At 37.6% G+C, this 23,939-nt stretch overlaps 1 protein-coding gene across 1 annotated transcript; it reads right to left on the reverse strand.

Annotated features, from left to right (window-relative positions):
* Positions 1 to 1,560: 1,560 nt before the first annotated feature.
* LOC145466189 (COMM domain-containing protein 4-like) lies at positions 1,561 to 20,920 on the reverse strand. The gene has a single exon (XM_081449939.1). The coding sequence runs from the start codon at positions 4,335 to 4,337 to the stop codon at positions 3,738 to 3,740; it is 600 nt and encodes a 199-aa protein (XP_081306065.1). The 5' UTR covers positions 4,338 to 20,920; the 3' UTR covers positions 1,561 to 3,737.
* Between the last annotated feature and the right edge of the window lie 3,019 nt (positions 20,921 to 23,939).

Raw genomic sequence — 23,939 nt, forward strand, 5'->3', positions numbered from 1 at the left:
TGATCACAAAAAAAGTTTACAGGAATCGATGGATGGAAGGAAGGAAGGATGGAGTGAAGCTCGCATCCATACCTACAACTTGGATTTTCCAAGTTAAAAACCAGAATGCACAAGAAACTTCAACCCTTTGTCATGTATTTTCAACCGTCATTACCAAAATTTGAAAAGCATAATCATGAACAAATTGAATACAAAACCAGCCATTACTTAGAGAGATATTCAAGGAGCCACCCTTGATCTGTTATAGAAAAGGAAAGTTGCTTGAAGATGTGCTTGTAAAGGCAAAACTTTGAAGGCTCACAATGGCCACACAGCATGAGTCACACCAATGATCTGTCAACTCATTTTAATCAACCCCACCAGCACAATGATCGCCACCAGGCTTATTTCCAATCTTATTTGCATAACCTGTACACTACTTAAAGGCTTAACTGGGTTATTTCCTCTCGATTTATATCTAATTTTCTAATATTTTCAGACCATTATGTGATGTCAATTTCACAATAAACCTTGCACAAACAAGGGAGTTTATTGGTAGATTTTATCACCTATTTCATGGTTATTTAAACAAAAACTAACATTTTTTATGTATCAACATTGCCCAAATCCATTTGCAATAAAACGACAGCGAAAGAGCGTTGCTCTCTCTCCAAAGTCACTTTTTTGCTATAAATGTCCTTCTAGCGACTTGCAATGTTTGCCCCCTGACAATTCAGGTCCTTCTGCAAACATGGGTATACAATTACTGACAACTCCCACTAAAAGTTGACCAATGAGCTATTGACTGGCTGCTCATTTGCATAGCCTAAGTAACAAAATTAATAGATTCCATTGCTGTGTGTCTGTTCTACAATGGATCACAGATGGCATCAGAAAAAAGTTGCACACAAGGCAATAGCCAAGTGTGTCACTGAAGTTCGTACCACATTTTGACATCTGTGGTCTATTACTGAACAGACGCATTACAACATGGAATCTACCGGTATTTGTTTTATACAACAAAAAACATCTTTCAACATAACTTGAAAGAAGGGAAATTGTCCACTTCAACAACACAAAAATAGCAATATGACCTAATCTACTGTCTATACAAAACGAAGCAAACTTGTTGGTTTCTTTGCGTAGCAAAGAATTGTGATTGGTCGAGGGAAATCACGCCACTGTCAAACTTGAATTGAGCATCCCTTGTGGTGGAATAAAAATCTTACGGCAGAAGTAGACTTGAACTGTGAAATCTAGGAATACAAAATACTGGAAAAGTCCATAGCCAGTCAGTTTTTGTCATCAGATGAAAAACCTAGACATTGCAAGAGTTGAAAGAGACACTTGGAAAGCTTGCAGTTAGGATCAACATCGACACGTCATAGGCCATTCAATTCAAGCTTTGAATGAAAGGAGCATGACAGTGAACATCTGTGTCCTCTGTAGTTGGTGATTGTCAAGTGCATTCAAGATAGTGTCTAGGACACTTTCTAGCTTTGATACAGACAGCCGTGAGCTGTAGTGAGCCATATTTTTCTCACTGCACTGTGCCCTGAAACAAACTGGAACATTTATGTCGGAAAGCAAAGTTATGTGTTTATTTTAAGAAGTACTGTTCAGTTGTGTTTTTTTCCCAACACCAATCTGAGTAAACAATTCAAAATTACTCTCAAACATTTTATATATTGGGTTTGTTAAATTCAAGGCAAAACAATGGTTTCTTACATTCAAAGTTCTGTTTGACACTGACTGTACCAAAGTGTTAAAAAACGTTTATAGCTAGTTACACAGACATTTCAACCAAACAACTTATGTCTTTGTTGGTTTAAAAAGCCAATGGAAATGACTGGCTATCCAACGGCTCACAGTTCAACCCGTGCTACACCAGCAAAATGCAACAAGCAAACACTGTGCAACATAACAAATCACGCGAGTGACTCGTAAATATCTGGAATGTCAATATGTTCATTGCCCGCATTTTGGTGTCTGTGAGAATGACAGGCCTCAGGAAAAAGTCTCTTATGGTAATCACAAGCCTTGTCCACAACAGTGGTAAGACTAAGGTCCATGTCATGGCCAACTGACAACCTAGTGCAACCTTGTAGTTACTGTCTCCAACTCAAACCACCCCATTGCGTTCTTTTATTCGTGTTGCTAAGGCTCTATTTGTCCATAAAAGACAAACTCACAGTCAAGGCAAATGATTTTGAAAACTACACCTCTTGACTGTAACGTAGAGGGTTTGTTCTTGAGCTGTCCCTGGCTGCAATTTTAGTATTCTTGGTTCAATGGTTTCTTACCTTGAAATAATTTCAAGACCAATTTTGCATTTGATTTAGTCTCGCTGTACTGCCAATTGAGACTGCTTGAGTATTTATTCCACATCATTTTCTAAAAAAGAAACTTGTTTTTCTTTCTTCTTCCTGCTTCTCATACCTGTTGACAGCCTCAACTCAACAAGACTTTTTTTACCTAACCTTCCCCCAGTCTCGTAAAATATTATCAAATTCTCAAAACTTTGCCCCATTTTAAAAAACAGACGGAAAATAATTGTTAAATTGATGTCATCTGTGCATCTGACCTTAGCCTGGAAGCAGGCTCATCTTTGAGTCACACGTATGAGCGGTAGAGAGCAAAGCAATCCAGCGGGAAGGAGTCTGGTGAAGAGGTGCCAAGAAAGTGAGCCTGCCCTGATCTCTGTAATTTTTTCATTTCTGCTTTGTCTGAGCGAAGTGAAATACCATCAGTCGAAAAGCAGGAAAGGCGAGAAAACTGTCAATCTATTATGTTTGATGAGAAGCAATTCAATTTACTGCAGTAATTTACCGCACAATAAAAAAACAAGTCATCCACATCTGGAGGCAGAGGAAGAGTCAAGTGCACGTATTACTGATGTTTCAGCAAAGTTCTAGTCTATTTCTGGTTAAATTTCAACTAAAGAGGGAGCAGGAAATAGCAGTGGAAAGTCAAGACGTACTTGTCGTGTTGCCGACTGCATATGGGAAGAGTTAAATATTACAAACATATGTGATCGCAAGCGGGCAACAAAACAACATGAAGGCGTTTGCCCATTTACCAGCATCGTCAAAGACCAGATTGCCAAAGCAAGGTCAGTTGGAATTAAGTGTGTGTCCTTAGTAGACATAAACTTTGACAGTTTTTCTTTGGCAAAACTTTATCAACAACGGATATCGTGCCTACATGTTGTTATGAAAAAGATTTGCAATTTCCCCGAGAAATCTGAGCTGCCAAAGTTTATACTTCTGGTAAAAATGTAATTGACTTATTCTTTTCTGCGGTTTCCAGAGTGGAAATAAAAAATCTGCAGAGATGAGAGCAGGCTCACTTTCTCGTCTCGCAGCTTTGCCATTCTATTTCTTTTCTACAGTTTCCAGAGTGGAAATAAAAATTTGCAGAGATCAGAGCAGGCTCACTTTCTCATCTCGCGGCTTCACCACTCGATTTCATGCTTGTGCTCCAACGTGAGCCTGCTTGCATGCTAATCTGACCTCTAATAGATCATGGGTGAGAACCAATGAAAATGCGAGAATTAATTGAATTATTTTACTATCATTGCCTCTAGTACAACTCGTTAGCAATCTACAATGCACTTTTACCCTTGAGTGTGCAGTGCATTCCATTTTCTATTCTTTGTTTCTCGCCTCCGACCCCTGTCACAAAAAAAAAAATGCAAGCCCTGCAAACTAAAACCTTAATTAACGCTATACTAGTGTACTAAAAACAGCTGTAAAAGCTTAGCTTAATCCAGCCATTACCCCCTGAACTTGCTTCAGTTCACTAAGAAACACGCTCAATCTCTCTGAAGTCATCACAAATGATACTGGTAGACTTGTGCCGCAACTGGTATCTACTTCATTGAACCTTAGAAGAACTTCTGGCTCCGTTGTTTCACGTAACTCGCTGGATCCTAAAACGAAGTCCACCCTCCACTCTAGGCCGGCCAGCTGTTTCAACTTCAAACTTTGTTGTGAGAAAGAATCTTGCAACCTGATTAAATTCTCAGCATACGTTTTACACACTGAAACGGAATGTTCTTTTGGTAAGCCAAGTTGCTGAAGTTCGTTAGATAATGCATCACCATCCACGCTGTACTTGGCAGCACTAGAGAGTATCAACGATAGTGCCGCGACAGAAGCTTTCACGTCTGCTAATTCATACTTTGCATCAGATGTCAGCTTCTCCACTTTTGAATAGTCTATACTTTCTTCAAGCAAATCTTTAATAACCTGACCGCAAAGAAGCCTCATCTTCACAGAGGTTATTTTTGAAAGTGTGCTTATTTCTGCAAGTACCCAATCTGGGCAATCCAAATCGCCACAAAAACGAAATTTCATGTTTCCCCTATTGAGGTTCACACGGTTTTGGGCGGATCGAAGGGATACCTCGCCTGGTTCTTGTTTCTTTCTCAGGTGACAATCTCGTCCCCAGGGTCTTCTCCTCGATGATTTTCAAAATGGCGGCGGTGAATTTTGAAAAGTGGAGAAGGCCCTGGGGATGAGGTTGTGCTTAGAGCAGTGAAGTACGGAAAAATCGTATAGCAATGTACAATGGTCACTGAAAATTTATTGGCGACAGTTTTATCCGTGTTCAGTGCTATTGCAGCTGTCATCCTAGTGATTTTTTTTGGTAAGTTTGATCGCGGTTGTGACTTTGAGTTTGTTTATAGGTGTAGTCAACCGTCTTGGCAGTCTGAAAGTTTCCTACTTTCGAGTCAGGATGTTGTCCATGTTTTCAAGCCCATGCACAATCCCTAGTTGGGCATTTAGAAAACTTTTCCCGCCCTTGGGTAGGGTATTTGCTATAACAGGTCATCCCGGGTGGTGTGTACATTGTCAAAGGCAATTTTTGGGCCCAGATGTAATTTGTTATGAATTTTACGTGTCCAGTAAATAACAGGGCTTAAAATAATTTTCGAACCGTGGCCGGTCATGTTGACCGGCCAAAGTAATTTTAGCTCGGTCACGTCTCTTTTCTGACCGGCCAAGATATTTTTAAAAAAATTAAATAACTTGGGCCTAATTAAACCCACAAATATAATTTGTTTGTTCCAGTCGTTGCTACATATAGACCGATTAAAATTTGGCCTAATACAAAGAAGAGCTTAAAACTTAACGAAAGATAGCCTTGACAGGGCTCAGCAGCTCAATGAAGTGGCACGCTGTCACTGGAATTCAACATGATGTGACCGGTCAACATGACCGGCATTTGAAGTTTTTGGCTGGTCAAGTCACTATTCTGGCTGGACGTTGTCCGTTGACCGGCCGTTAATTTGAGCTCTGAGATAATCATGATTTCTGTATAATAATCATGTTTATTGTATGGCTGGACTGGTCCACAAGGAGAATTCTGATTGGTTCCCTCAGCGATCTGAATTTTGCAATATGGACTGCTAAGATAGACCACTCACAAAAGCAACACAAGTGAGCGGTTGTGAGTGTGCTAATGTGACATGTGAAGCCGCAAGAAGCTTGGGCGTCGGAAGATGAGCAAAAAGAAAGACTGCAATGGTTTCATACAGTATTTCTGAAGCTCAGCACTCTGGTGACAGAGTAATTCTATTTGTCGGTCTAATGAAGTTATGATGCACATCTCTCATGAACCTTTATAAGTGTCATGCAGTGCACACCAAACTCTGTTGTAAAGAGAGAGACATTTGCACATTTCCCATTCTCTTTTGATGTTAATCTCTTGACCTTTTTTTAAGTTTTATGCTACACATTTGTTTTTGAAGCACTGTGATATTAGGAGGACTTTAAAGTAGAACAGAGCTATTTGACCAAATAGGATGAAAATTTTTACTGGTCATAGGTCTGGTTTTAGCTGTTATCTGTCACACTTTGTAGAATATGACACCTCTGTAAGAACTTCATCTGTAATTTGCCATGTGCTCTAAGTGTAGCTTGCTATAGCTCATTTCTATTACTGTAACAACATGCTGAATGTTTTAAACTCTCCATTTGCCCTGTAATGATAAATTTTGGTTTCTGGCATTTTGGCGATACCAGGTCCAATTCAGAGATTTTGCAAGGTTCCTTAACGGTGCTTTTCAAATATATTGAAAATCGTAGACGCCTGGATAATGACAAGGACCAGATACTGACAGCTAGCTGGAATTTCAATTTTTCGCCCTGAGAAATACAAACTTCTTCATTGTTGAACCATACATGACATCTTACCAGATACAGCTCAGTTGATTCACAGAACAATTAGACAGAGTGTCTCTCATATTCAATCAAAGTGCTCTATGAGCAAACCAGTGGATTTCCTATAGCTAGTGAATGTGTAGTTCCATTTTTTAAACACAAAAATAGTCCCCCCACCCTCAAGAATTTCCTTAAGTATTTTGTACACCCTCCATACCCTCCAGAAAAATTCCTTTTTGCAAGAAAGTGAGTTAAAGTTAAAGAAAACACTCTAAACACAAGGCCTTCTACTTTGCACAACACTGCTGTTTATTCTCGATCGCTCGTGACATCTGAAGATACAGACTGAGAAAACATACAGCAATTTAATTAAATGTGCTTTAAAAGAAAATAGGCAAGATGGTAACTTGTCACATCACCTTCCCATATGACTAAGTCCTGTGGTACAATTTCCATTGAAGGAGTGATAAGTTGAGTGTGGATGAAACTGACACCATACTTTCTTTTATCGTGATCATTACACAATCGCTCACACACCCACGGGGAGATATATGAGATAAATGAGAACAAGAAATTCTCGAGCTTCTGAAATGTGTGGTTCCAGAAAATATCTATACCCACCCCACAGAGGGTCGCAGAAATCCCAAGGGGTCTGAAAGAGCTAAATCTTTGATTGGGACGGGGGTACACAAAGAGTTTTTTATATATCATACAATGTACTTTCCCAATTGATTCACATAATTTAACCAACAGTAATGTTCCATCTGTTGAAAGAAATGTAAGATTCTTTGCCATATATTTCCATTATTGTTCCGACTTTGAACAACAGAGATGCAAGTACTCCTGAGCAGCATGTTGGTGGAGCAAAGTACCGAAGAAGAGGTGCAGCAATACATCTATAATGAGGTTGACAATATGTTGTACATTTTATACTTAGAAGATTGTGCTGTATTTAGCTTAAACACAGCTGGTGCTTTTTCCAGCATTATTCATGCAATCAGGTGGGATTCTTACTCTGAATATTTAATTTGCTACTCATACAAAATTATTCCCGTTTCCGATTGGCCATAACTAGGTTATCACATATTTTCGTTGTTATCCATGTAGTTCATAGTTTGCTAAAGTTAGCAAAGTCGATTCAGTGCCATTTGTTTTGAATTATATGTAACCAAGGACAATGAGGAGCTGTGCATAAATTAAAACTTTGACTGGTTTATTTGAAAGAACATAAACTTTCAGTACTTTCTTGGATTCTTCAATGAAAACTTCTTTGAATGAAGAAAAGGTCAGCTGTTACGCCATTTGGATGTTGAGTACTTCTATTTATGTCAGTTAGTTCGAACATTTCAACATGACATGAAGGGACGGGTCTGCCTAATTTTATGTCTAGAATTTTCCAAGGTCATTTTAAGGAAAATTAAATCCCACCTGGTAATATTTCATAACCCAGCAGTTTTGATCCTGACTTAGTAAATATCCCCAAAAGTAATGTACAATAAATTAACAAACATTGTGTGGCAAATCAAGGTTTACCAATTGTTTGCCTCAGTTAAAGGGCCTTTGTCACCATAAAGCGCATGTGCATTCTTGATTGACACCAATTTCTTTAACGAAAAGAAATCGTAATACTAACACATGCGAGCCATGAATTTGCCCCAGGTGAGCTTGGAGTTTCACGTGCTTTTTGAAAATCTCTTTATCTGTCGGCTTTTGGAGGAATATTTATCATGTTTATGTTGTGTGAAGGCTGTGTCCGTTGAATACAAGCACATACACTTTAGTTTCTTTCAACTTGCATTCTCTTTTTTTTTCTTTTTTCTTTTTTCTTTGCAAACAAGACAGCTACGGGGCGAAAGTAGCTTTTGTCTCTAGCTACCTCGAAAACCCACTCTCGAGGACATCATATTTCTCAACGATGTTCAACTCAAAACACAAAATATGCTGTTTAAGTCTTTCTTGGATGACTAAACAGTTCTTCAATATTGGTATTACAATTTCCACACGCCTCACAAGGTCAATGAAGAAGGATTTTTCACGCAAATATCAACTTTAAAAACTGTTCCGTCGGATAAGAAATCAAATTGCTGTAAATGCGCAGAAGGGTGTCAAATGCCCTTTAACTGTGAAAAATATGCTGTCTTGAACCATAAATAGCTGCAGCCAAATTTTATTACTGTTTAAAACAGTACCTAGGAGATTAAAACTAAAAATTGACTAATCTTGCTATATGTGGCTATTGAAGTTCCGAGGGGTTGGGGGACCCAAGTAGAAAAATCATGCAAATTACAGGGGGGTGGGAGAGTGCCATGAAGCTCTTTGGAACAGAAAATCTTGGGGAATGGGGGTCAAACCGGAAAAAACCCTCTGTGGGGGGTATTGATATTTTCTGGAACCACACGATGTAATTTTTACCATTATAATGAAACTAATTTCCACGAAAGAAATCAACTGCCACTCAACAGCTTGGAAGGTCGAAGTGAAAAACAAACTAGGCTAGTCACCAGTGCTTTTCTGTCCATTAAGTGACTTCATGTAGACTGGCAACAGGTAATGGTGGCCATGTCCACGCAACAGCATATTCTTTGCACTTGTTAGCTTCCAAATATTATTTTGGATATAATGGGATTCAAACTCAAGTATTCAATCTACTATTTTTTCATGTGAAAGATCAACTCAGTAGGTAAGAAAGGACTTTTGAACAGCTGGATTGATACTTGAATCCGTATTGCATTGAATGTCCCCTCGAAACTAAATCAACCATCCAAACACCCTCCCCTCTGGAATTTCCTGGTTCTTTGACCCCTCCGGAATTTCCAATTTCCTCTTTGGTGGGGTATGGATGTTTTCTGGAACCACGCAATGATGATTGATGCAACTGGCGCCTGATTTATGAAGCTTGATTTGGCGTAGAAATTTTTGTAGAGCTTTACGACTCTACGCTTTCGTCACCAGTCTCCTCCTACGTGTTGGAAAGATACACTACCTCCTACTTCACAGCTTTTACCGTAGTTGTGTATTGTTACTATGGTTAACTGCCTATTTTGTAACATTTGATTTCAACTTGTAGCATGTTCCTCGCATTTATCTCATACATATTGAAGTGTCATTTAAGTGTTATTACAGTATACAGTGTTTTAATTGTTTTCAATTTGAAATTCTGTATTGAGTTTACCCTCTACCATCTACGCTCTACGGTTCTATGTACGGGCGTAGAGGCTTACAGTTATTGTGGCAAATATTAAAGTGCATGGAGAATAATTTCTTTTAATGTACAATTCTGTATTGAGTTTACCCTCTACACTCTACGCTCTACGCTATATGTTCTACCATTTGCATTCTACTCTCTATGTTCTACCAGCTACTCTCTTCAATCCACACTCTATGATCTACCATCTACCCTCTAAGTCCATCTATGCTCTATGTTCTACCAGGTACTTCTCTTTGATCTATACTCTACGATCAACCATCTACCCTCTAAGCCCATCTATGTTCTACTCTCTACATTCTACCAGCTACTCGCTCTATGCTCTACGATCTACCATCTACCCTCCAAGTCCATCTATGCTCTACTCTCTACGTTCTACCAGCTACTCTATTCAATCTACGCTCTACGATCTACCCTCAAAGCCCATCTGCTGGGAAGGTTATTAGAATTTTTTAATCTTTGTTTTAATTTTTTAAATTTTTTTAACCAAGACTAGTGAGCAGCATAAAGGAAGTCTTCTTGTAGTTGTAAGCTTTTTCGTTTATTTCCGACGCGCTTCGTCTGAGACTTCTTCAGGGAATGATTTAAGCATGCTTTACTTTAACTTCCCATGGAAGTGAACAACTGCTGAAACATGCTGTTAACGGACGTTGCTATATATGTTGTTATATTTTAGGGACCATACGATTAGCACTAACCGTGTGGCCCCCAAAATGTAAAAAAAGTTAAAAAATTTAAATAAAAAAGACATGTTTTCTGTTTGGAAGGGTCCCAAAGTAATCCTATTGGAGTTTCTTAGTTGTCTCTATAGCAAGAATGATCTTATCAAACTTAATACGTACTATGTTATTGTCGAAAGTAGTAGTTCGTTTCTCAGTTTATTTCTTTACAAAGATGCTTATTTTAGCACTCTGTACTTTTCTACCTATCAAAAGCCACTAAATAAGTATCTGTGTACAATCCCTTTGAGTTGTTTCATCCTGCGAGTGACAAGAGGGCCTATATTAGAGTCGAGTTTATGTGCTATACCAGAAATAGCTCCACGTTTAAAGCCTTTCTGGAAGTGCCTCTGGCTTCGCGGTTGCCCAGTTGGGTTTTTACTTCCTTTATTCAGGGAGTTTAAATACAGTAACAGAACTAAATAGCTTTCGCTAAAACGTAAATCGCAGAATGGTAGAATGGTAGTTTTTAAATCTACATTTAACTGTAGTGTGAAGTACATTTTGTTACAGTGTACTCAAAAAGTGCAAATACTTAGGTCACGTGACTTTGAACGCTTAGTGGATGTTTTGCGACCACATGGAGATGTTGTTTACTAGTTTTTAGGGTCCTAATTTGTCGTAGAGATTGCTGTTCATTTCAAGGTCGAATAAATGGTTTAACTCAGAACCACTAACATCAAGCTGATTATCCAGAGACATTTACCAGACTTAGACTGTATTGTCAGTTATAAATCTAGTACACTACTTTAGCACATCTATGTATATAGTATGTTTTTGGGGGGCCACATGATTAGTGATAATTGTATGGCCCCCAAAATATAACAACACGCAATGACATATGCACATGCATATGCATTTTTTTGTATCTCAATCACAATTGAATTTTCATGCATACTACATGATGTACAAGAACAGGGATGCCTCCACTACAAGAATTACATTGCTCCAATGGATTTAGTACACCTTCTCGATTGAGCCACTCTACCTTGGAAACTTCTCATGGCCTAATAGAAACCGATAGAGGTTGCCAAGCATGTTTTTCTTGTTGCCTGAAGACAAAAGCTAGTCTTCTTTACCCGACTCACAACCACTGGATCGAGTGCGCGGGTGTTTGGACAGCAAATCACAACAGAGTGCGAAAAAGATCAAAGCAACTCTCCCTGCGAGGTGGCTCTGAAAGATCTTCGGAGAAATTGAAGATTTTTATGAATTACAAACACACAACATGTAGCTATCAGATATGGGGCGCCAAATTTATTTTTATTATTTAGAGTGGTTATTTGTGTATAACCAAAACAAGTATGGTTATATGTAAATAACCACATTGCAGTTTGGTTATTTATAAATAACCAAAACGAGACATTGGTTATTTAACAAATAACGAAAACATGAATAGTGTTATTTGTAAATAACCAAAATTGCAAAGTGGTTATTTGTTAATTAACCAAAATTGTAAAGCGGTTATTAGCTAAATAGCCAAATTTGAAAATTAGTTATTTATAACTAACAGAAATTTAAAATTGGTTATTTATAAATGACCAAAATTGAAAAAAATGGTTATTTATATTGAACAACAACAACAAGCTTTATTACCAAATAGAAAAAAGTTAAACTTTACAATATAATATATTAATAGAAAAAAGAGGTAATGTTTACGCAGGATAACTATAAAGCTAATCGAGCTGAGTAAAACTAAGTAATGTTTAAGTACAGGAGGTAGGTTGGTACTAAAGCTTGATGAAAGCAATTAATTAGTCAATAAAAAAGAGATGAAAAGAAGAAATAAATAAATAAATAGATAAATAAAAATAAATAAATAAAATAAATAAACAAATACCAGTTGAAAACTCATGAACAGTAAGACTGTAAGATGTTTAGCTTGACTTTGTTTTTAAATGTTTTAAGGGGTAGGTGTTTAATGCTTTAATCAAGGCGATTCCAAACTTTTACGGCTGCAAAGTGAATGTTGAATTTACCATAGTTTGTTTTGATGGTATTGATGTAATAGGTTGATTTAGAAGCAAGCCTAGTATTGTATGAGTGTACAGATGCTACTGTTTGAAAGAAATTTTCAAAGGAAGATGGAAGAAGATTATAGTAATAGTGATATATGAGGAGTGCATTCTGAAGGGTAACAACATCAGTTAATTTAAGGATCTCTAATTCCTTCAAAAGAGGCTCAGAGTGTTCATCCTGTTTTGAAAAAGTTGTAGTACGTATAGCTCTCTTTGGAAGAGTTATTAAGGGTTTAAGAGTAGTACTATAACTATTGCCCCAAATTGATAAACCATAGGTGAGGAAGGGGTAGATAATTGAATAATGTGATTGATGTAATATGTTTCTATTTACATAATATCTAAATTTAGGTAGTACTACAATACCTCTTGAAACCCTCTTGCTCAATTCGTGTAAGTATGGTTTTCTGTTCAAATTGGAATCAAAAATGACTCCTAAATATTTAACTTGATTATCAGATTTCACAGACTTATTGGAGATACTAAGATTCAACTTATGAGCTATTCTTCTTTGTGGAGAGTGAAATACCACGAAGCTAGTTTTTTCAATGTTCAGAGATAATTTGTTAGCATATAACCACTGGCTTACCTTTTCTAGTTCTACATTTAAGTTGGTTTCTAAATTTAGAATGCTAGGATTATTAAGAAACAAGTTTGTATCATCAGCAAAAAGGTGAAATTCTAAGATATTGGAGCATTTAGGCATAGCATTTATATATAAAAGAAAAAGAAGTGGGCCAGGCACTGACCCCTGAGGTACTCCACATGTAACAGGTTGGTAATCAGAATTAGTACCAAACAAAGAAACAAACTGTCTTCTGTTACTTAAATAAGAAACAAACCAATCATTTGGAACACCTCGTAGGCTGTAATACTCCAACTTGGCTAATAAATTTTTATGGTCAACTGTATCAAATGCTTTACATAGATCTAAGAAGATTCCACAAGAGTAGGTGCCATTATCAATTGATCTTTGTATCTTATCGGTCAAGAGGAGAAGAGCATGGGTGGTTGAATGTTTTGATCTAAAGCCAAACTGACTATTGTGGTTATTGTTATAAATGGTTATGAAAACTGGTTGTTTATAAATAACCAAAACTTAATTTTTTTTCCAGCGACAGCAGATTACAAATTGGTTATTTATAAATAACCGAAATTGAAAATTGGTTAGTACTTCCGGGAACACCGGAACATGGAACACTGGAAAGAGGAAGCCACTTTAAAATCATGGGTTGATCCCAAGATGATTATACAAAAATGTATCCAAACTTATTAGTGTTTAAATGGAAAAGATGTCAGGCAAATAATTACAGCGTACAAGCGTTACATGAAAAGATTTGAAAGATATGTTGGAATTTATTTTTATTTTTAGTTAACTTATATTTTTCATTATTTTTTAACTTATTATCATGCAAAACATATCTAAAACAAAGAATAATAAAGCGGAAGCAGATATAAAATAGAACTTCAACAGCTATAAACCGGTCAAACAAAGCACAGAAACATGAAAAAAACTAATGACATGAATTAAATCTAACAGGCTCTCAGACCGAACTCTTCTGTAATGTAGTTTTTGTGGCACTCTGTGAGAGGCAATCTGTCGCGGATGACCAGCGAACACGGCACAAATGATGGCTCAGCTGCTTCAATGCACGCAACCCGAAGATGAAAATATACATCTGATTCCTGAGTGGGCGTGCATAACACGGCTGTATTTAATAAACTATGCATGTACACAGCTAAAACTCACTGTCAATCTGATTGGATTGTACAAGTATTTACAGTATGTTGTGTGCTTTGTTCACTGGATTTGGCATTTATTCCACATTTAATCTGCATTTCAAATATATGAAATTAATATAGTCCCAAACATTTATTCATCACTTATGGGCATATTATGTACCAGCAAAATGACCAGCTCCTAGTTGGCTTCCCAGCTCAGTAGGTAGAGCACTGTACCAGTGTCACAGGGGCTCGAGCATCTTGGATGATGCCATTGTATTGGCTCAGTGAGAAGAAGTGTAGAAGAGATGGCAGACACAACCCTGAGTGCCTTCTCGGTTTTATGAAGTTGTCAGATAATACACCTGTTAACTAATCTAAATGTTTATTACTATCCTTTTTATTGTACATTTCACAGTGTTAACGCATTTTAAAGCAAAATGGGTTTTCCATTTTCGTAATCCTTTAAGAACAGCTGGAAGATGACTGAATTTCTTATATCAATGAGTATCTTGCATTTTTCACGTTTCAAAGCAAAAGGAAAATATATCCATATTCTGCTTATACTTGGAATTAGTTTCTGCAAGAGAGGATAGACTGCGGGAAGCCGGTAAAAAATTTGTGACTGTGTGGCGCTTGTAAATGTTTTCAAGATTGTGATGGTGGAATCAAATTATTTTATGTGCAATCAGTGGATGTAGTAAATAGAAAAGCTCATGTGCGCATGATTTTTTTAACGGTAACATATTTGCGCTCTTGGTATTTTGGGAGGTGTTCTGGTTTTTTGGGGGGGTGTTCCGGTTTTTTTTTTGGCGGGGGGGGTGTTCTGGGTTTTTCTGGTGTTCCTGAATGTTCCATAATGTTTTGGGATGCTCCGGTGTTCTGGTGTTCCGGTGTTCCCTATTCCATTGTCCCTGGAAGTACTACATGCCCTACAATTTTGGTTATTCATTTTCCAATTATAGAATTTAGTCCTGACTACTATGGATATACTGGATCTCGTGGACATTCAAAGAGAACGACATCCAAAATTACGCAAGTATTCTTACGAATCTAAGGTTTTAAAAGTAAAATCCAGGATAGACTTTTTTTTGGTGGCCAAAAACTTGACACAATTCGTCAAAGAGAGTGAAATCTATCCTGCTATAGCGCCTGATCATAAAGCAATTTACATATCATTGTCTTTGTCTAATGAAACACCTAGAGGACGCGGACTCTGGAAATTTAATAATTCTCTGTTGAATAATGAAGATTATGTCAACAAAATACATAAAACACATTTTCAAACTTGCTCTTATTACTCCAAGTTAACCGACAAATGGCTTTTTTGGGAGATGCTCAAAATGGAAAATAGAGCAGCAACCATCTCTTTCAGCAAAAATTTAGCAAAATCAACAAACTGTAGGGAAATGGAAATAACACGTCGACTTCAGGTGTTAGATGAGTTCATTTGTAGTAATTTTCATTCCCCTGACATTGATCAGGTCTTAAACGAATTTGATGATCTCAAAACAGAACTTCAAACAATATACACCAAGAAGGGAAATGCAGCAATCTTTAGATCAAAGTGTAGATGGGTGGAAAAAGGTGAGCGCCCCACCAAATACTTTTTTAACTTAGAGAGAAGAAACTACAATAAAAAGACTATATCTCAACTAAAAAAACCAATTTCAATTTCTGTTAGTTATAAATGACCCATTTTTCAAGCATGGATGTTCTTCACCCAAATCAAAGTGGCTGTGAGCCACTGAACTTGGAAAATAAATTATGAAAGGGTGTTATGAGGCATTGCTTATTAAGGAACTACTTGTGATGTGGGGGCAGTCTAGCTTTCAAACAAGCCCATAAAGTCCTTTTCCATTTAGGGGTGTATTATGATATTTGCAAAATGAAAAAGCTCAACATTCAGAAACTGTTTGTTACTCATGTCTGCCTACACGTTTTACACTACATGTATCTGTACATGTCTTCCTTGTGCTGTAGCCAAAAATAGCAACTTATGTACAAGTAGCACAGTGTGATAAGCACTAGCCCGCCATGCGTGCTGTTGTGCCTACTTATGACATTTGATCATTTTTCCTTTTCTTCTTCATTGTTTTCTTTTTCTGTCAAGAAACCAGTTACCGAAAGGTAGCATTTGTCTTTCCGTTTCTTGTGTTCAAAGAATCGTCTGGAACCTTTAATCATTTGTTTATATCAATTGCTTTCGAACGCACAATATCACTTAGGTTTGTCAAGGAAAAACTACGAAGACTTTCCCTGAATCGAATCGCTAAGGAAGAACCATAAGTATTTCCCTTACAATGAAAAAATCGTTATACCTTCTACCTCTCGAAAATAACCAACTTGACACGCTGCAAGCGACTGTAAAACGGCCTTAGACGGCTGATGTTCGAAACCTGAGGGGGGGGGGGGGGGGACTCCTATATGAAAAGGTCAGGGATGCTTGTCCTCTCGGGTACAAATCAAGGATTCTTGTCTCACTTAGCGTGTTGTCAAAACGTCACCATTTTTAGCTGTCAAAGTATCCTTTACGGTGCACTTGGGGAAATAATAAAAGAAACACTCTCATTTAATTTGTGTTTTCAGGCTTGATTTCCACTGATCTCTGGAGTACGCGAGTCGGGTGAACAAGTGCGCGCGGGATCCTTTCTTGAACAGTGGCTAGTGATCAAACCTATTCCGTTTTGAGTAGTGTCTTTTAGGGGTCTAATGAAGCTCAAGCAACCTCCACAGTAGTCTCCCTTAGGAGTTAAATTCAAATTCTCCAAAGAGCATCCCTTGCCTTTTCATAAGGGAGTTTCCCCGGGTTTCCAAATGTCTAGCAGGAAGTGAAAGAGTGATGGAGTGAAATTGTTCCACACTGCAGCTTGGAAAATAATTATTATTTTCCAAGTTAAAAAGGGTTAAACAAGAGAAGAAAGAGACCAGTGGCATCAAAAAAGAAAGAAAAAGCCGACAGATTGTGGAACTGAACTCGCGTCCACTAGATTGGGACGTGAGTGCTAACCATTGTAACATGTAAGAAACCTTGCACCCTTGCTCTTAAATTGGCTGGCAAATATACAAATTAGCTAACAAATATGTGACATACGTTCTCATAAACTGCAAACTTACAGATAGTTGAAAAGAATGGTTCGCTCTGGCAGAGTTGTACTTGGTAATGGTTAGTTCGAAAAAGTCATTGAATTTAAGATTATTCAAGCCAAGCACTATCTTGTAGCACTCCAGAAGAGAGAGGTACAGTCTGCAAGATTCCAGTGTAGGCCAGTTCAGCCTCTTCAGGCACTCTTCGTATGTCATCTTACTCCGCCTCTGACCGAGGGCAAGACGGGAAGCTCTTCTTTGAGTTTTTTCTAATGGTGCAACATCCATGGACAGGTGGGGGTTTCAAACTGGAGATTTGTAAGGCCCCATTTATATGGTTTTAAGTACCCGAGACAACCCTCCCCCGAGTTACTTTGGGTGAGGTAACATTTCTTTGCAAAACTCAACCAACCGTTAAAGGAGTAGGTCACTCCAAAAACCGTGTATTTTTTTCCATCACCAATAGAAAGTTCACATTGAGTTGAGTTACTCACCATTGTTTTAGCTTCTGAAGTGGATGCGATCCCAATGAAAAAGAAGTGAAAAGTTCGACACCTGGAGCCGCCATTTTGAAAGGATCTTGAAGGCCAGGTCGCATATCCGTGACGTCATTCCGTCCGAATTGGCGCAAAGCTCAAAGGCTAAAGCTCTTCTTTTCTGTTCTAAATTCAGTTGTGAGCTAAAAAATTCAGCCCGGGCTGTAAAACCGGAACCGAAAAGGATAGGGAAAGAGGAGTGACTTTCCTTAACTTGCCTAAAAAGAGCAAAAAATTGCCAAAGAAGTGGTTTGAACAGCTACGTTGGGATTAGAGATTCATGCCAAAAAACTCGAAAATGTGTATGTGTGCAATGAGCATTTCACAGATGACTGTTTCAAAACTCAATTTTTTACCGATTTGAGCTTGTGGCTGGAAACACAAGAACGAGGTCATTGAAGAAAAATGTTTTCTGACAATTTTTCAACGGAAGGCCCTTGTAAAGGCATGTATTGCAAGCGAACGGTGCATCGCAAGGAACGAAAATAGGTAGCTATCAATTATACTTTTCATTTTTAAAAATACTTTTGCCCAGCAGAACTGTCATTGACTTGACGGGGTAAATATTATTTCTGCGCAAGAAATTGAAGCTCTTCGCAGGACTACAGGGCTGGAATTTCAAGAAAAAACCTTGGGGCCAGCTGGCCCCTAAGTTTTCAGGTTTAGTCGCCAAAAATTTTCGACCCTTCAGGCAATATATTTTCATGAAAATGACGCTGTAACAGCATGAATCACGGGTCAGTTTCATGTATAATCAGTTTGCTGCTTTTTTTTTTTCTATAATAACAGGGAAAATGGCTGAATGAAATTCTTTTCTTCATTTACCAGTCTTACCAGTATTTATAAAAAAAGCTTCCATGTTACAAGCTTTAATTCATTATATTTTGTAGACTGGTGCTAGGGTTTTCGTGTTTTCATGTTCATTGATGCACAGTGACTGCATGCGTTTTTTGGAAGTGAGTTATTAAATTTCTTAGGGTACCATGGGAACTTCAAATGCCCTGCAGATTTCTTTAAAATTACAATACATAGAATACATATATGGAATACATAGGAAGAAGTAGTTAAGGTGGCCGAACACAGTTTTCGCGCGCGCTTTTGCTGATGCAATTGAGCGCACGCACAAGGATTGCAAAAACAAACATGCCGTCAATGGAGCGATCATTTTATTTACTCAACACCCGCACTATCTGTGCTATTTTTCTCTATTATTGAACGCAGTGTATTGATGGCTTTAGTCTTTCATTACAAAGATATGTTAGAAAAGGTAACGACGCAAAGAACCCAGCAATTCTCAGCTTTTTCTTTGTTACCGAAAGAACCCAGTTAAATGCAGTGCATGCGCAGTTGCTCGAAAAATTGAGACCGATTGCTTTTGCAGAAACTTGCCGATTTATGACCATCCAGTCGTTAGAATTTCAAGAAATTTGGCAAAAAATAGTTCAGAAACCACGTGAATGATCTATCGCAAAAAATCTGAATTTTGACATAGGAAATTTTTAATAATACAGAACATGCAGTGAAAACGATTTACGGTGAATTACAAAAATTGCCTATGTCAAAATTTTATTAGAACAGTGTTGACAGAAGGGATTTAATGTCAATTCATAATGGGCAAAAGATGAAAAAAATCTAACGACTGGATTTTTTCCAGATAAACAAAAACCATTTTTTAAGTCTTGTTTTTAACCAACCCCGTTGCCATGGCAACAGCACACACCTTAACCAAAATGCGAGAATAAACTTTTCTGTGGTTAACCTCGACTCTTGCAAAAAACGGGCGCCAAAGCATAAATAGCTTAAAAGTAATGGTGAATCAAGTATAGGCTCTTGAAAACTGTGTTCGGCCACATTAACTGTACATCAGTCCTATCTACATATCGACAATTACCGATAACAAGTCCTGCTATAGCGAAATCCGATATCCGCATGTAAATAATATTTTGTCTGAAATGTGTTACAATTTGTTTTCAATTTAATCAACACGATTCATCATTAATTAAGGACAGTTTTTTTTTTTCATTCACATCATTTTTGGGAATTACAGTTGCTAATGAAAGCAAATCTACAGTAAAAAAATGAAGCTTTAATTTTACTGCATGCTTTGTCAAGTAACGAGGCGAGTCAACAAGACACTTGCGATACGGATAAACACACTAGCAGAGTGAATTTTCCTTCATCAGCTAATGTTTACGCATGTAAAAGTTGCATATACTTTTTTTCTTCTATCCAAAATATATTACATATGCTTAGCTATCCAACAATACATATTACAATTCTCACAAAAAATCTTATGTAATGATAAGAAATGTCGTCAATTTCACATTTCACGTCAAAGACGTCGATTTCACTTCGCATCTTACATGTAAAGTCACTGCGTATTCCACAAGAGTCCACGTAGTCCATAAGTGTAAAGAAACCTGGCAAACACGTACGAGCACGGGCAAAAAGTATCCAAATTTTATGAGTAAAAACACAGACTTGTGAGGTGAAAGCATTCGTCCGATTTAAACACACCATTGAAAACTCGTCAGTTTCTGTAATACCAGAACTCCCTCCGCATTGAACCGCCAGTAAAATAAAAATGGAGACAAATCAGATCAAAAGCATTATACTAGGGATTTATTTAAGCCACCAATTCAATTCTGAGCGCAATATGCAATTAAAAATAAACTTCCTCTTCCGCTAACTGCGTCCATTGTAATTGTACTGCAAAATGTACCTTCCCTCTTGGTGACCCACTCCAGCTGTTCTCGGCAACAAACACATTCTCTTTGCGTCGGCATGGTTGCACATCTCTCACAAGTACACCACAGAGCATTTTCCAACCAATCGTTCCATTCAACTTGATTATTGACATCCCCGGAATCACTAGCACGTTCTAGCTTCAAGCGCAGCCATACTAAACTGGAAGCTCACAGGAACAAACACATTCTCGGACGGAATGACGTCACGGATATGTGGCCTGGCCTTCAAGATCCTTTCAAAATGGCGGCTCCCGGTGTCGAACTTTTCGCTTCTTTTTCATTGGGAGCGTATCCACTTCAGAAGTTAAAACAACGGTGAGTAACTCAACTCAACGTGAACTTTTTATCGGTGATGGAAAAAAATACACGGTTTTTGGAGTGACCTCCTTTAACATGAGGACTACAAACCCGCCTCGGGGCTGAGACAACTTGGCTGGGTGGGACAACTTTTCTTCATATAAACACTTTGGCTTGCCTAACAATTCTCGGCATGGTGAGTGTCACGTAATGCCTAGATTTAGGTTTAAAAGCAGAAATTTGTATCAAAGAATAGAAAATTAACTTGGCAAAACCCACTGTGATCGAATGACCGAGGGAAACTCAAATGAAGAGGAATATTTGCACATTTGATTATTCAATAAGGGTTATGAATAATCGTGCAGGGTCAACTTTGACTTGGCTTACAGGGGCTACGTTTTCACATGTAAATGCTCGATAAAGTTGCCTTGGGGGGGGGGGGGGGGAGGGTTGTCCTGGGTACCCAAGACCATATAAATGGGGCCTAGAGTGTTGAGAAAGCCTCGGGATTTGATGGGCCCACTGTTCTATTAATTAAACCTAGTTTATTTTGTTGGCTTTGTTGACTAGCACATTTACATATTTGCTCCATGACACGTCCGAAGACAACCCTCCAAGTTAACTTTTTTCCTTAGTGGCCATTTGGCCACTGACTGTTCAGGTTTGGTCGCCAGTGAAAAAAATTAGTCGCCAAAATATATGCATAAATTAATAATTAATTATTAATAATCTTATTATTATCTAACTGTATTATTAATAACATTTTCCATGAACCACCAAGTAAATTCAAGTCCCGTTCAGTGAAAGAACTACCTAATGTTGATTCAAATATGCTTTTATTGGAATGATTGATGATCAAATGAAATAGTTTCTGATCACAATGAAAAAGTACTATATTATTGCAACAGTGTTGTGAGTTGATTGCAGTTCTCATTCAGTCATTTTAAATTGATTGGCTTTCACTTTCAATAAATCTTTTACAATGGTTATAATAATGCAAATGTACATGCCTTCAAATAGCTCCATCGATTTTACAAGTGACACCACAAATATCAAGAACCAAAGGTTCAGACTATCTTCATCATAAACTCTTGCGTGAGCATGTATGAATGAAACGTATGTTTACCGCCATTTTTCCCGCGAAAATATTTGATGAAAATTAAGAAAAAAAAGTCGCTTCACAAAACACAGAAATATTTGTGTATATCATTTATAATTCACACAACAGGAGCAGTGCAAACGACACAAATTATTCCAAGACAAAATAAGATAGCCTCATTCGCAGCTGAATGGCGGAAAGTTTTCCAATGTTTATCAAGGCGGCATCAAATTCTTGCTGACACCATAAAGTAAACACTATTTTTACCTTATCGCTTATGATCTTTTTTAAATGTTTTACCTCGTTTTCTGCTTGAATAAGCAAACGATATAAAACTTCATCTGAAAATTAAAGACTGTATTTAAATGGACAGAAAAGTTAATTCACGCTCAAATTGTTTGTCGTTTTGAATTTAATATGTGAACCGCGGAACGTGAATACTCAACGCGAAAATACTTTCACAAGTTTTAGGGCAATCACTAAGATGGATATTTTTTATTGATGAAATCTTTGACAATTTAAAAATAAACCCAGGTTCGTTCACACAAGTGAAATTTATTTACAACTGCGAGCCGCTTTTCATCACAGTTTTTTTTATTTATAGAATCCCCCGTGCTTGTGTTATCAAGTTTGCTGTAAGGTCAAGTATTTTCGTGTCCACTGAAACAAAATACGTTTCTCAAATATATCTGGATGTTTCTCAAATATATTGTGGATCCTGTCACCGTCGAGCTTTCCAAGCTTTTGCAATTCCTCTTCTTTTCGATGGCAAATGACCGGATTGCTTGCGTTGTCTCATGCTTCCAGGTAAAATTGTCACGTGCTTAAGTTCAGTCGAGTGGAACGAATTTCGTCGTGTCCCAAGCCCAACTGAATGCAATTCCTTGATCTTTGTTTACCGTGTAACATTTCATTTTATTCAGTCTCCATTTCTGTTGGTTAAAATCCCACAGCAACTAGCTTTGCAAAGTGAATTCTTAATGCTCAGAACGTTTTTCTTTTCTCTCCAGATGATAGTCCGTTCAAGCTCCTGACGCATAGGTCACGTTAATTTTAGTCGCCGAGCTGGCGACTTGCGTTCTAATTTAGTCGCCAACTCCAAAATTCTAGTCGCCATGGCGACTGAAATGGTTGCAACTTGGAGGGTTGGAAGAGATCACAATGCCTAGTTTTGTTTTATTGATTATCAGTTTTGAGACTTGAACTCGTCGCGGTTGCGTGGTGTATGCTGGGCAATGAATGATTGAGTTAGATCAAGGCGGGGCTCAACCTGAAATATGCCCCTTTTTTGCACAGTTGTCACAACCCTGATTTTCATCAAAACCTAACTAACTATATATCAATGAAAAGCCAATTGCTTGCAAATTACAAAAATGTATATTTCAATGCTGTGTCAATTATTGTAACTTGACACCGGGCTCTCAAAGTATCACATGCTGTGCATGACCCTATGCACTTGAGAAAAGATTTTTAGGTATCATTTAAAAAAAATGTCTTTTTATTTGTATTCTAAAGTAAACAAAAATGAACAGCTGAAGTGAATGAGGGATTTTGCAAAATTTGAAAATGCGGAGCTCTGACAACCATCTAAAGTTGTGCAATCTAAATTGTGAAACATTTATTTTGATAAGTTCTATCCTAAGAATTCTACAGCAAATTCCTTTTTTCATACCAATTAACCCAGTGAGATCTAGCAATCCTTAAAATTTGAGGTCAAAAGCTTAAATCAGTAACATCGGGTAGTTTGCAACCTCATGCTGTGAGATGACCATCTTGCGTAATAGTGGTCATGGCAAAATGTAAGAGTTCATATAGGAATATTTACGATCGCTCTTAGGAAGTACAAATACTGTCAAATTCTCAATTAAAATATGTTACCTTACTTCTGCAGTTTATTGCTTGTTGTTTGACTGTTTAGTTTGCTGAAACGAAGCCATTTTAGAGAGTTAACACTTTCTAGGTTTCCCACTCCTGGATGCTCTTGCAGGCTATGCAGGTGATTAAGTGTCTCAGATTGAACCCAATTTGATTGATTGTTGAATCAAAGAAGAAAAGCAAAACTAGAAAAGTCAAATTTAATGTGAACTGACTCAAGAAACAGGATAAACATCATTCAAGGATTTCTTTAGTGCTATAAATAAAGACGTTTGGATTAACTCAAGTCCTAAGGACACAAACATTGATATCAGAATAGCCCTCTTCTGGCAAGGGTAATTCTGAAGGCCAGGAGACCTGAAAGGAAACTGTCTAACTTGATAGAAATTAAGTTGATTAAAGGGATCATGTGTACTTAAGGCATCTGTCGGTCGAGTATCAGCTGATACTATTGCCCAATATATCAACCGACAGTCGGTCGACATATG

Source organism: Orbicella franksi, chromosome 13 (assembly GCF_964199315.1).
Source record: "Orbicella franksi chromosome 13, jaOrbFran1.1, whole genome shotgun sequence".
NCBI classification, from domain to species: domain Eukaryota; kingdom Metazoa; phylum Cnidaria; class Anthozoa; order Scleractinia; family Merulinidae; genus Orbicella; species Orbicella franksi.